We start from the raw sequence: 13,816 nt of genomic DNA, 5'->3' as shown, positions 1-13,816 counted from the left end.
TGGTTGCAAAATTTAAGATTTCTCTCGAAGCACAAACCTGACACGTCATTTTTTACAGACAGCTACTGCCTGTCGTGAGAAACGATTTCGCGAATGAAAACCGTGCAAGGTTACTAAATTAGCGCGTTGAGTCCTAAATATAAGTCTTTTTATAGATTTTAATATAGACTATATACGAAGCAAAATGGATAAAATTACACTGTAAACTATGTCTATATATATCTGTGTGTATTCATATTATAAAAGCTCTAAAAAAACTTATACTGTATTTAGAAACGGAGGGAATATAAAACAAATTCTGATTTGGTTTGACAACCAGTGGAACCTCACAGGCTGTGCAGACGCCCTCGTTTACAAACACCCGAGCTAAATGTGCCAAGGCAACGACGACTAGTTACTTGTCTCCATCTCTCCCGCGTCTCGATTCCCCAACCCAACACCCGAGCAAACCCTCCCCACCGTCCGCGCCATGGGCGGCGAGATGCCCGGCACCGACGGCGAGGGCCACTCCGCCCCCGCCCCCGCCTCCGCCTCCGGATTCCCGCCGTCGGCGCCGCCGTATTATCAACAGCAGCAGCACCAGTACGGCACCTTCGGAGCCCCGTCCGCGTCTGGCGAGTTCCCGCAGCCGGCGGTCGGGTTCCCCCAGCCTGCTCCGCCGCCTGGGTTCCGGAACTACCCGCCGCCGCCTCCGCCGTCCTACGCGGTCTACCCTCCTCTGCAGGCTTATTCGGCCGCCGCGCCCTACTACGCCCAGGGCTACCAGGCCGTGCAAGGTACGGGAGAAACCCTTGTCGCCCGATCCGGTCATGTGCTTCTCTGCTGATATGTATCATGGGAATAATCCGTCTTACCCGTGCTGCCTTTTATTGTTGCTTGAGAATTCCTCTTGTGTTGTTCATTTAGTGTGCAACTTGAAAGCCCTTGAAAAAAATTAGGAGTAGAACAAGACCTGTTGTGCCTATTACTTATTGTCTAAACCGGAGAGTGGAACTGGAATGAAACCTGAAAAGTGGTATACGAGTTTCATCTCACACAGATCATCCGTTATTAGTTTTTTCTTTGAGCAAACTGGCAGGAGCGCTGTGTTTTCTAGTAGGACTGGAATAAACACATTGGAAGGTTGTTTTCCAAGGGGAACAAAACCTAAATAAACACCAAATTCCACATGCCGACAAGTCGCAGAGCACTCTGCAGTTCGCACTAATCGCCTGCTGGTTAATGTCCCCTAAAGCTAGCTAGGTATGCCGCCTCTCGGTAGTTTAATCTAGAAGTGTTGAAAATAAATCTCCTATTTTGCTTCTTAGTCCTTTCAGACCTAGATCATTCTGTTCACATAGGGTTTTAAATGCCCAATACCACCTAAGATCTGGGGGATGCATTGTAAAACAAATATTGTGTTAGGAGTTTCTTACTCCTCAGATACTTGAATCTAGGGTTCTCCTCTTATGCGGTAACCAGGCATATACTTTCCTTGGTGTCTCCGCTCATACCAAAATTCTATACTCCATGTGCCATTTTGTTCCAGTTAATGTCTCAACATAAATGGATCTTAATGTCACTTTGGGAAGTCACTACTCACTCCAGAGGTTACTTGTTTGCTAGTGTGTGAGACACACGGTGCTCAAGATTGTGTAATTTTTTTAGGGATCCAGTCTTTGCACCATCACTACTTTCCTAAATTGCAGCTAATGATATTAGCCATGTCTTCGAAGAAGCTTTGGAGGCTAATAGAGAGAAGCGAATTATGTAGGCTTTTGTAATCCAATGTCCTGAAGACTTAGTTAGATGATAAGATCGACATACAAAAACATACAAATAGATCAACTAAGAAAATATTTAAGCAATAAATGGTCTTCTGTAGATCAAAGTGAAGTTTACGGAGGAACCTGATGGACATAATTTTGCAGAGCAGTACAACTAAGAATGTCATGAAAGCCTCAAATCCATATATGCAGTTTCCTTCAAGGAAGAAATGAAACGAACAAAATTGAATTTGAACTTTGTCCTAACTTAGCTTATGCATTTTACCATGTTGCTGTTTCTTAGGTTATATACCTGTTGTTGAAGGAAGACCTGTGAGGATGCGACGTCTTCCATGCTGTGGCCTTGGCATGGGTTGGTTTCTGTAAGTTTCTCTGAACATCAATTTTTTTACATTGCATCTCAGAAACTTGGATTTGACCCTGAGAAACTGCTGCTTCTACTGTTTGGAAAAGGTTCATTATTGGCTTCTTCTTTGCTGCCATTCCGTGGTATGTTGGAGCTTTTGTTCTGATCTGCGTCCGAGTACATGACTACAGGGAGAAACCAGGATATGTTGCTTGTACTATTGCTGTAAGTCCTTTCTACCAGTGCGATCATATGCAGTTTCCTATTTACTGCCAGCTACATCTATGGGCTTTCCATTTTTCTTCTGATACTTCAGACTGTAGCTGGAGTATCCTGTTGCTGCAGGCCACAAATACAATAGCAGAATCCTGTTGCTTCACTATAACAGTAGTGCATAGATAGATTGCACTACCTTTAAATAGGGAAATCCAAATCAAATACTAAATGCAGCTATGTAGTTTCTGGTTTTTCAATAGTGAAATTTCCCGAGTGAAAGAAGGATTTTTACATTGATTATAGTTCGGCAGCTACTTAATGATAGGCTTTTAAAAAAATCGAACCAAATTCATATTGCTGCTCGACTAACAGTTGTACAAACGTTCATGCACATATTTAGCTAGTCGCTACACAGAAACGATAAAGGAATAGTTGATCCTGCAAAATACATGTATTTTTAAGAATATGCCAAAAAAAAAATATCACTACACATAAATGATGAAGGAATTGTTGATCCTGTACAGTATAGTAGTCATGGGTGGAACTTGGACTTACTGTGATTGAAACTTTTTGGTGCCACATGCAGGCTTCACTTGCTGCAATTGCCATGTTGCTTGGTGCCACAAAAGGAGCAGAGGTGTGGTGAGCTGGATTTGATCATCGGCGGTTTGCTTATAATATATACATATGTTCATTCTCCCTCTACTCTGTCGGGTATTCTGATTTGTACATGTATGCGTAGAAAAGATATAATGGAAGGAGACTGGTTCACTATCATATGTGTTGTATGACCTATAATCGTAGAATGATAGTATTTGTCTTCCGGTAAAAAAAGTGTGCCTGTAGCTCTCGCGACTAGTATTGTGTTGATTTTGGTTGTTTCCCTGCATTGGTGGGTTTTCAAGGACGGCCGTCGCTAGTTGAGTATATTGGGCTTTCCATATTGTTCGCAAGCGCAGTAAGGAAACTGAAAAACGGAAAACCGCGTGCTGTTGACATGGACTAGCATCTGCGTAGCCCAAACGCCCAAATATGGAAGGACCTTGTGGGGCCTGGGATCTTGGTAGCAGACACGAACTCGGTCGCACGCGTCACCGTAATGATTACTCACAACTCGAGTCTAATTCAGAATCCGAGCAGCAGGCGTGATCGGCCGTAGGTGGATACACAGTATATATGTCTGGCGAGCGATCGTCCGTTGATTCCAACCCGTCCGCTCACAAGCGATTCCATCACCCTCGACTCCACGCGCGCTCTCCCGGCGAGCAACTCCGTCGCCCGCCATGGTTGCCTACGCCCGCCGCTCCAGGGCACCGGGGCGCCCGCACTTCACCCTCGACGCCCACCCTTGCGAGCAAGAGCTCATCGCGGCGTACCTCGGCCCGCGAGTCACCGACGGCGACATGTCGTGCAAGTTCATCCACGAAGGCGACGTCTACGCCGCCCACCCTGAGGACCTCACGCAGCAGTACGCCGCGGCCGTCGCCAGCAACGGCGACGAGGCGTGGTACTTCTTCACCGCCGTGCGGGCCAAAGGCGGCGGCCGCAGGGGGCGCACGGTGGACTCGCAGGAGGGGTGCTGGCACTCGGAGGCCGGCTCCAAGCCCGTGGTCTCGGCGCACCACCAAGGCGGAGGCCTCCTGGGGCATCGCCAGAACTTCTCGTTCGTCACCAAGGAGGACGGCGTGCGGGTCCGCTCAGGGTGGCTCATGGTGGAGCTCGGCCTGCACGGCGACGGTCAGGACGAGGTCACCCTCTGCAAGGTCTACTTCAGCCCGCGCGCCGCCAAGAACAACAAGAAGCCCGCCGCGTCGTCGTCCGCGCGCAAGAGGAAGGCCGACGCCGGCAGCCCTGCCCCGGCGCGCCAATGCCGCCGCCGCCGCGAAATGAGCCAGGACGATCATCCGGTGGAGAAACAAGACGTGAAGGCCGGCAAACAAGAGGGGCTTGTCGAGGAGAGCTCGGCGGACGAGCCCGGGGTTGTGAATCCGAATGACTTCTTTTGGTGGCTGCGGAACAAGGAGAAGGTGAGGCTGGCATTGGGCATCAGCGAGGAAGACTTCTACAGCCCCCCATCTGCGGCTGCCTTGGAAAGAAGTTTCGGGCCGGACTGGCCGCCGGCTGCACCACCTTCCAGCCCCGTCGTTCCCAGCAAGGACAAGCCCGTGGTCATGTGGTTGACGTACGAGGAACTTAACGATCTGCCGGAGGTCAGAGAGTTCTTGTCGCCCACCAAGTTGCTGGAGGAGATGAGATCGTCAGTCAAGCAACACGAGTAGATCGATTGATGACTAGCTACTAGAAAGATGTTTTCGCTTACTCTTTGACTTGCGGTGGATGTCCTTGTTATTGTCCTATAGTAATTCAGTTGACGTATACTTAGAGTGGCACTCAGATCCCTGTATCTAAGCAGCCGTTTGGCGCAACACCTGTTTCTATTGAATGGCGATGAAAACCGTTATATCTTGCATTTTAAGTACGAGATTACATTTGGATGGTATATTTTTTCTCCAAACAAACTTTCCCGCTTTATAAGAGGTGTTCAAAGAAGAATGTTTTTCAACTCCGGGTGCCCCTACACCCTATACGAACAGTAAATTTATATAAAAAAATGGAAAATTAAAAATCTATAATTTCGTGGCATCAAATATGCTCAAACTTTGTAGGTGCCTGCAAGATTTCATGGCAAATTTCACACACACAAAAAAAAGATTTCATGACAAAAAACATTCTATGATGTCTACACAAGAAAAAGATTTCAGTGCTTAAAGTTTGGGTCCCGATAACTGTCACACGTGTGGTGTATCGGGTGGTTGTGCCGCACGCCTCGTGTGGCATGGATAGGAACCCGCCCGCACGACCGCGTCTGGGCGCGCAAAGCCACAACCCGCACGTTCGGTGTGCGGCGCGATCGCCCGCATGAGCTCGTCCGGGCGAGTGACCACGCGGCCCGCACGACCCGTCTCGGCCGTCGCCCCTCCCCGCCTGCGAGCCACACGCCCCGCGTCGCAGTAACCACGCGTCCCGCCGCGATTGCTATGGTCCGGACCCTCTTCCATGTACGTGTAACTGCAGTTGCCATGTCGCTGAACTGCAGTTGCCATGTCGGACAACTGCAGTTGCCATGTCGCTGAACTGCAATTGCCATGTCAGACAACTGCAGTTGCCATGGTTGCTCGTAACTCCAGTTGCCATGTCGCTGAACTGCAGTTGCCATGTCGCTGAACTGCAGTTGCCATGTCGGACAACTGCAGTTGCCATGGTTGCTCAACTGCAGTTGCCATCTCAGGTCAAGTGTCGGATGCCATTTTTGGGCAACTGCAGCTGTTGCCATGTATGGTCTGGTCTACTACAGTTGCCATGATTTGAAAACTTTAGGAGTTGCCACCTACTAACACTAGACAGTTGCCATGTAGCACTAAAAAAACATGGCAAAAACATGTTTCGGGTAAAGAGAGAGTTGCCATCTACTTACAAGCATGCTAGAGGCAGTTGACATGTACCCTGCAAAAACACATGGCAACTGATAGCTTTTGATTGTGGGAGAGGAGACGGGCATGTGGGCGATGGTGGTATCTTTAGGAGTTGCCACCTACTAACACTAGACAGTTGCCACCTACTAACACTAGACAGTTGCCATGTAGCGCTACAAACAGATGTGGCAACAATAACATGTTCGGGTGAAAGAGAGTTGCCATCTGTTTACAATCACTAATAGGGCAGTTGCCATGTACCCCTAAAAAGACATGGCAAATGACAGTTTGGGTGTGGGAGAGTGGGAGAATGAGCAGTCGTGGGAGATGGGGAACAGAAGTGGTGCACGGTGTGCAGGCGCGACAGGAGTTCCATCGCATGCCCCGACTGGTGAACCGTTGACCCTGGAGAGAAAATCGGCGTGCGGGCGAACTCCCTCACACGCCACACACACGAGTTGTCCTACGTGGCACAGAAAAAAAACCTTTTCATGCCAAGATTCGTGCAAAAGGCGCTGGACGGCGATGGAGGCGTGTGGGCGAGTTGGCTAACGCCCACACGTGTGGGCGTTAGTGTTTTCGTAAAGTTTTGAGCACTGACTTTTTGTTTTCCATGTGTAGAGCTCATATGATCATATTTCTCGACGAAAATTTGCAAGCACCTAATCTTTTGAGCTAGTTTGATGTCACAAAATTTCTTTTTTTAATGAATTTGTTGTTCATGAGGGTGTAGGGACACCTGGGAGCTACCACACATTTCTCTTAAAAGAATCCTCATACAAGCTCGTCAAAGAAAACTATAGTAGACAAGCTAAGCACCGTCAAAAACCACGATGGGTGCCCTACTGAACATCGATAATTTGCTGCCCAGAAGAAGCACAGGAGTGGCCGAACCACCACGAGACCACCAAGGCCACTCACGACATATGAACATGCACCACCTCGAAGAAAGCAATGGACTTCATCGCAACATCCCCACCAGACCATGGCCAGATAGGGTCCTCTGCCCTCTCATGTCGGACCGTGGAGCATCGACCCTGTCGGCAAGACTCGAGGATGCCATAACTTGTAAGAGAGAGGGGCAAACGTAGGCACAAGACGCCGGAGCCGAGGTGGCAATGGGTGGAGCTCCAAGCCAGCCCAAAGAACGTCATCGTAACCAGATAAAACTTGCAATCATTGATGATGACGCCCCAAGAGGAGCACTCGCCACCTCGAAGAAAGAAATGGACTTCACCGCAACATCCCCACCAGACTGTGTCCAGATATGGCCCTCTGCCCTCTCGTTTCGACCGTGGAGTGTCGACCTTGTTGGCAAGAGTGGAGGACGCCATCACATGTAAAAGAGAGGGGTAAATGTAGCCACAAGACGGCGGAGCCGAGGTGACACTGAGTGGCGCTCCAAGCCAGCCCAAAGAACATCATCGCAGCCAGATAAAACTTGCACTCTAATGTCTACTACACAACTTATTCTTGTAGACTCGTGTTGGGCCTCCAAGCGCAGAGTTTTGTAGGACAATACTCCCTCTATCCATATATATAGGGCCCAATGTGTTTTTCGAGGCTAACTTTGATCACATGTTAGAGCAATAGTATATGGCATGCAAGTTACACAAAGCATACCGTCAAATTCGTACGTGAAAGGAGCTTCCAATGATATAATTTTTCACATAATGTATCTCATTATATTATTAATCTTATCAATAGTCAAAGGCATTCTCAAAAAACGCATTAGGCCCTATATATATGGATGGAGAGAGTAGCAATTTCCCCTCAAGTGGATGACCTAAGGTTTATCAATCCGTGGGAGGCGTAGGATAAAGATGGCCTCTCTCAAACAACCCTACAACCAAATACAGGAAATCTCTTGTGTCCCCAACACACCCAATACAATGGCAATTGTATAGATGCACTAGTTCAGCGAAGAGATGGTGATACAAGTGTAGTATGGATAGTAGATATAGGTTTTTGTAATCTGAAAATATAAAAACAACAAGGTAGCAAGTGATAAAACGAAGTACAAACGGTATTGCAATGCTTGAAAACAAGGCCTAGGGTTCATACTTTCACTAGTCACTACAAAAAAAATACACTTCCGTGATGATAGTGTTTGTCAGGGTAGGTCACCTTTTCTGTCATGTATGTACATCCATGACGATTTTATGACAAAATCAAGATAGTCATACTTGTGCTGTCGTAGAAGTGTTCCATGACAATACCAAAATTATCATCACGGAAGTGTTCACTTCCATGACGATAAATAACACGTCATGGAAGTGCTTTCGTCAAGGGTAACCGACACGTGGCATCCACCGTAACGGGTCACCGTTAATCTATCGGGTCCGGTTTTGGATCCGATAACCCGTTAACAGCCCGGACCAATGGGGATTTTCCACGTGTGAAATTCTCATTGGCCGAAGGAAACACGTGTCAGCTCGTCATTGGGTCAGATAGGCGCCTATGATATGTCGACACGTGCGACGGCCCACCACTGGCCCATTTAGCTTACAAAGGTTGGCCCGTTTGACTTGGTCAAAAGTTAGCGGGCGGCCCATGAAAAGCCTGTTAACGGTCTGTTCGCAAATAGCCCATTTTACGGCCCGGTAACTCACGTCCCGTTAGGGCCTTCCCGAAATCGGCCCAACAACGTCATGTGGGCCGTCAAATATAACACCAGCCCATTTCACTTTTGCCCCATGTATGGCCCATCAGTCTTTCGGCCCATATGAGGCCTTTCGTATCTTTAGGCCCTTTAGTGGCCCACGATAACTCTAGCCCATAATGAACAGTAAATTTCTTTGTACCCATTAACGGCCCATGATTCACATGGGCCGTTTCCAGCCCTTGTTAGCTTTCGGCCTACTGACGGCCATACATTCTTGGGCTCCTTTTCGGCCCTCGATTACTTCCGGCCCGTTACTGGCCTGTTCCCTCAATGGGCCAAATTCGGCCCGTGGCAAGAATCGGCCCATTTGTGGCCTGTTGATAACCCACAAGTATAGGGGATCGCAACAGTTTTCGAGGGTAGAGTATTCAACCCAAATTTATTGATTCGACACAAGGGGAGCCAAAGAATATTCTCAAGTATTAGCAGTTGAGTTGTCAATTCAACCACACCTGGATAACTTAGTATCTGCAGCAAAGTATTTAGTAGCAAAGTAGTATGATAGTAGAGGTAACGGTAACAAAAGTAACGGTAGCAAAAGTAATATTTTTGGTGTTTTGTAGTGATTGTAACAGTAGCAACAGAAAAGTAAATAAGCGAAGAACAATATGTGAAAAGCTCGTAGGCATTGGATCGGTGATGGAGAATTATGCCGGATGCGGTTCATCATGTAACAATCAAAAACATAGGGTGACACAGAACTAGCTCCAATTCATCAATGTAATGTAGGCATGTATTCCGAATATAGTCATACGTGCTTATGGAAAAGAACTTGCATGACATCTTTTGTCCTACCCTCCCGTGGCAGCGGGGTCCTAGCGGAAACTAAGGGATATTAAGGCCTCCTTTTAGTAGAGTACCGGAACAAAGCATTAGCACATAGTGAATACATGAACTCCTCAAACTATGGTCATCACCGGGAGTGGTCCCGATTATTGTCACCTCGGGGTTGCCGGATCATAACACATAGTAGGTGACTATAGACTTGCAAGATAGGATCAAGAACTCACATATATTCATGAAAACATAATAGGTTCAGATCTGAAATCATGGCACTCGGGCCCTAGTGACAAGCATTAAGCATAGCAAAGTCATAGCAACATCAATCTCACAACATAGTGGATACTAGGGATCAAACCCTAACAAAACTAACTCGATTACATGATAGATCTCATCCAACCCATCACCGTCCAGCAAGCCTACGATGGAATTACTCACGCACGGCGGTGAGCATCATGAAATTGGTGATGGAGGATGATTGATGATGACGACGGCGACGAATCCCCCTCTCCGGAGCCCCGAACGGACTCCAGATCAGCCCTCCCAAGAGGTTTTAGGGCTTGGCGGCGCTCCGTATCGTAAAACGCAATGAATTCTTCTCTCTGTTTTTTTCTCCCCAAAAGCAAATATATAGAGTTGGAGTTGAGGTCGGAGGAGCTCCAGGGGGCCCACGAGGTAGGGGGGCGCGCCTTGGGGGGGGGGGGGCGCCCCCACCCTCGTGGACAGGGTGTGGGCCCCCTAACGTGGATTTTTTTCTAGTATTTTTCTTATTTTCCAAATAGACGTTCCGTGGAGTTTTAGGTCATTCTGAGAACTTTTGTTTCTGCACATAAATAACACCATGGAAAGTCTGCTGAAAACAGCGTCAGTCCGGGTTAGTTCCATTCAAATCATGCAAGTTAGAGTCCAAAACAAGGGCAAAAGTGTTTGGAAAAGTAGATACGACGGAGACGTATCAACTCCCCCAAGCTTAAACCTTTGCTTGTCCTCAAGCAATTCAGTTGATAAACTGAAAGTGATAAAGAAAAACTCTTACAAACTCTGTTTGCTCTTGTTGTTGTAAATATGTAAAGCCAGCATTCAAGTTTTCAGCAAAGATTATGACTAACCATATTTGCAATAACTCTTAGGTCTCATGTTTACTCATATCAATGGCATAATCAACTAGTGAGCCATAATAATAAATCTCGGATGACAACACTTTCTCAAAACAATCATAATATGATCTAATAAGATGATATCTCGCTAGCCCTTTCTGAGACCGCAAAACATAAATGCAGAGCACCTTTAAAGATCAAGGACCGACTAGACATTGTAATTCATGGTAAAAGAGATCCAATCATAGTCATACCCAATATAAATTAATAGTAATGAATGCAAATGACAGTTGCGCTCTCCAGCTAGTGCTTTTAATAAGAGGGTGATGACTCAACATAAAAGTAAATAGATAGGCCCTTCGCAGAGGGAAGCGGGGATTTGTAGAGGTGCCAGAGCTCGGTTTTGAAATAGAGATGAATAATATTTTGAGCGGCATACTTTCATTGTCAACATAACAACCAAGAGATGGCGATATCTTCCATGCTACACACATTATAGGCGGTTCCCAAACAGAATGGTAAAGTTTATACTCCCCCTCCACCAACAAGCATCAACCCAAAGTTTCAAAAAAAAAAACAAGCATCAATCCATGACTTGCTCGAAACAACGAGTGTCTCCAACTAGCAACAGTCCCAGGGGAGTTTTGTTTGCAATTATTTTGATTTAGTTTGAATAAAGCATGGGACTGGGCATCCCGGTGACCAACCATTTTCTCGTGAATGAGGAGCGGAGTCCACTCCTCTTGAGAATAACCCGCCTAGCATGGAAGATAAGGGAAGCCCTAGTTGATACATGAGCAATTCGAGCATACAAAACAGAATGTTTATTTGAAGGTTTAGAGTTTGGCACATACAAATTTACTTGGAACGGCAGGTAAATACCGCATATAGGAAGGTGTAGTGGACTCATATGGTATAACTTTAGGGTTTAAGGGATTGGATGCACAAGCAGTATTCCCGCTTAGTACAAGTGAAGGCTAGCAAAAGACTGGGAAGCGACCAGCTAGAGAGCGACAACAGTCATGAACATGCATTAAAATTAATGAACATTGAGTACAAGCATGAGTAGGATATAATCCACCATGAACATAAATATCGTGGAGGCTATGTTGATTTTGTTTCAACTACATGTGTGAACATGTGCCAAGTCAAGTCACTTAAATCATTCAAAGGAGGATACCACCCCACTATACCACATCACAACCATTTTAATAGCATGTTGGCACGCAAGGTAAACCATTATAACTCATAGCTAATCAAGCATGGCATAAGCAACTATGATCTCTAATTGTCATTGCAAACATGTTTATTCATAATAAGCTGAATCAGGAACGATGAACTCATCATATTTGTGAGAGGAACAATCTCCCCAAGCAGTTTTGTGAGAGGTGCTTTGAGCAAGGAGATCGAAAATCGCAGCAAAATGAGCTAGAATTCGTGCTTGAGCTGGATATTGCTGTTTGTGGGAGGAAGAAGGAGTGTATGGGTGCATGAATAAGTGGAGGAGGGCCACCGTGGGCCCACAAGGCAGGGGGGCGCGCCCTGGGGGGTAGGGCGCGCCCTCCACCCTCGTGGCCAGGTGCTTGCCCCTCCTGCTATGTTCTCAGTGCCAGATATTCTCAAATATTCCAGAAAAAACCATATTCCATTTTCAGGGCATTTGGAGAACTTTTATTTTCGGGGTATTTTTATATTGCACGGATAAATCAGAAAACAGACAGAAAAATACTATTTTTACTTTATTTCAACTAAATAACAGAAAGTAGAAAGAGGGTACAGAAGGTTGTGTCTTCTAGTTTCATCCATCTCATGCTCATCAAAAGGAATCCACTAACAAGGTTGATCAAGTCTTGTTAATAAACTCATTCCGAATAACATGGAACCGGAGAAATTTCGAATAACACTATGTTACCTCAATGGGGATATGCACATCCCCAATAATAAGAATATCATATTTCTTCTTGACAGTAGGAAGAGGAAATTCAAAACCTCCAAATATAATCGATGGAATTTTTCCAATGGAGTTGATACTATGAACTTGAGGTTGTTTCCTCGGAAAGTGTACCGTATGCTCATTACCGTTAACATGAAAAGTGACATTGCCTTTGTTGCCATCAATAACAGCCCCTGCAGTATTCAAAAAAGGTCTTCCAAGAATAATAGACATACTATCGTCCTCGGGAATATCAAGAATAACAAAGTCCGTTAAAATAGTAACGTTTGCAACCACAACAGGCACATCCTCACAAATACCGACAGGTATAGCAGTTGATTTATCAGCCATTTGCAAAGATATTTCAGTAGGTGTCAACTTATTCAAATCAAGTCTACGATATAAAGAGAGGGGCATAACACTAACACCGGCTCCAAGATCACATAAAGCAGTTTTAACATAATTTATTTTAATGGAGCATGGTATAGTAGGTACTCCTGGATCTCCAAGTTTCTTAGGTATTCCACCCTTAAAAGTATAATTAGCAAGCATGGTGGAAATCTCAGCTTCCGGTATCTTTCTTTTATTTGTAACAATATCTTTCATATACTTAGCATAAGGATTCATTTTGAGCATATCAGTTAATCGCATACGCAAAAAGATAGGTCTAATCATTTCAGCAAAGCGCTCAAAATCCTCATCATCCTTTTTCTTGGATGGTTTGGGAGGAAAAGGCATGGGTTTCTGAACCCATGGTTCTCTTTCTTTACCATGTTTCCTAGCAACAAAGTCTCTCTTATGATAACGTTGATTCTTTGATTGTGGGTTATCAAGATCAACAGCAGGTTCAATTTCTACATCATTGTCATTACTAGGTTGAGCATCATCATGAACATCTTCACTAGGTTCATGTTCATTACCAGATTGTGTTTCAGCATCAGAAATAGAAATATCATTTGGATTCTCAGGTGGTTCAGCAATAGGTTCACTAGAAACATGCAAAGTCCTATCATTTTTCTTTTTCTTCTTTTTAGAAGGACTAGGTGCATCAATATTATTTCTTTGAGAATCTTGTTCAATTCTCTTAGGGTGGCCTTCAGGATACAAAGGTTCCTGAGTCATCTTACCAGTTCTAGTAGCCACTCTAACAGCATAATCAATTTTCTTACTATTCATTTCATTGAGCAAATCATTTTGAGCTTTAAGTACTTGTTCTACTTGAGTGGTAACCATAGAAGCATGTTTACTAATGAGTTTAAGTTCACCTCTAACATTAGCCATATAATCACCCAAGTGTTCAATCATATAAGCATTTTTTTAATTGTCTACCAAAATAAGCATTGAAATCTTCTTGCTTAAACATAAAGTTATCAAACTCATCCAAGCATTGGCTAGCAATTTTAGTAGGAGGGATTTCAGCTTTATCATATCTGTAGAGAGAATTTACCTTTACTACCTGTGTCGGGTTATCAAGACCATGAGGTTCTTCAGTAGGTAATGGATTAAGATCATATGTTTCTTCAACAGATGGTAAATTAAG

The 13,816-nt window shown here is 45.2% G+C and overlaps 1 protein-coding gene across 1 annotated transcript; it reads left to right on the top strand.

Annotated features, from left to right (window-relative positions):
- Positions 1-375: 375 nt before the first annotated feature.
- LOC109778915 (large ribosomal subunit protein eL20z) lies at positions 376-3,053 on the top strand. Its single transcript, XM_020337501.4, has 4 exons — positions 376-776; positions 2,050-2,128; positions 2,220-2,337; positions 2,915-3,053. Exons 1-4 carry the CDS (start codon positions 470-472, stop codon positions 2,972-2,974), a joined length of 564 nt encoding a protein of 187 aa, XP_020193090.1. The 5' UTR covers positions 376-469; the 3' UTR covers positions 2,975-3,053.
- The last annotated feature ends 10,763 nt before the right edge of the window (positions 3,054-13,816 follow it).

The sequence above is a fragment of the Aegilops tauschii genome, chromosome 3 (genome assembly GCF_002575655.3).
Source record: "Aegilops tauschii subsp. strangulata cultivar AL8/78 chromosome 3, Aet v6.0, whole genome shotgun sequence".
NCBI classification, from domain to species: Eukaryota; Viridiplantae; Streptophyta; class Magnoliopsida; order Poales; family Poaceae; genus Aegilops; species Aegilops tauschii.
This window is presented reverse-complemented; position numbering and strand designations above follow the sequence as displayed.

Excerpts from the sequence above, each read along its gene's own strand:
- LOC109778915 (XM_020337501.4), top strand. The coding sequence starts at position 470 with ATGGGCGGCGAGATGCCCGGCACCGACGGCGAGGGCCACTCCGCCCCC. Across the intron at positions 2,129-2,219 it reads CTTGGCATGGGTTGGTTTCT|GTTCATTATTGGCTTCTTCT; the intron begins GTAAGTTTCTCT and ends TGTTTGGAAAAG. Across the intron at positions 2,338-2,914 it reads ATGTTGCTTGTACTATTGCT|GCTTCACTTGCTGCAATTGC; the intron begins GTAAGTCCTTTC and ends TGCCACATGCAG.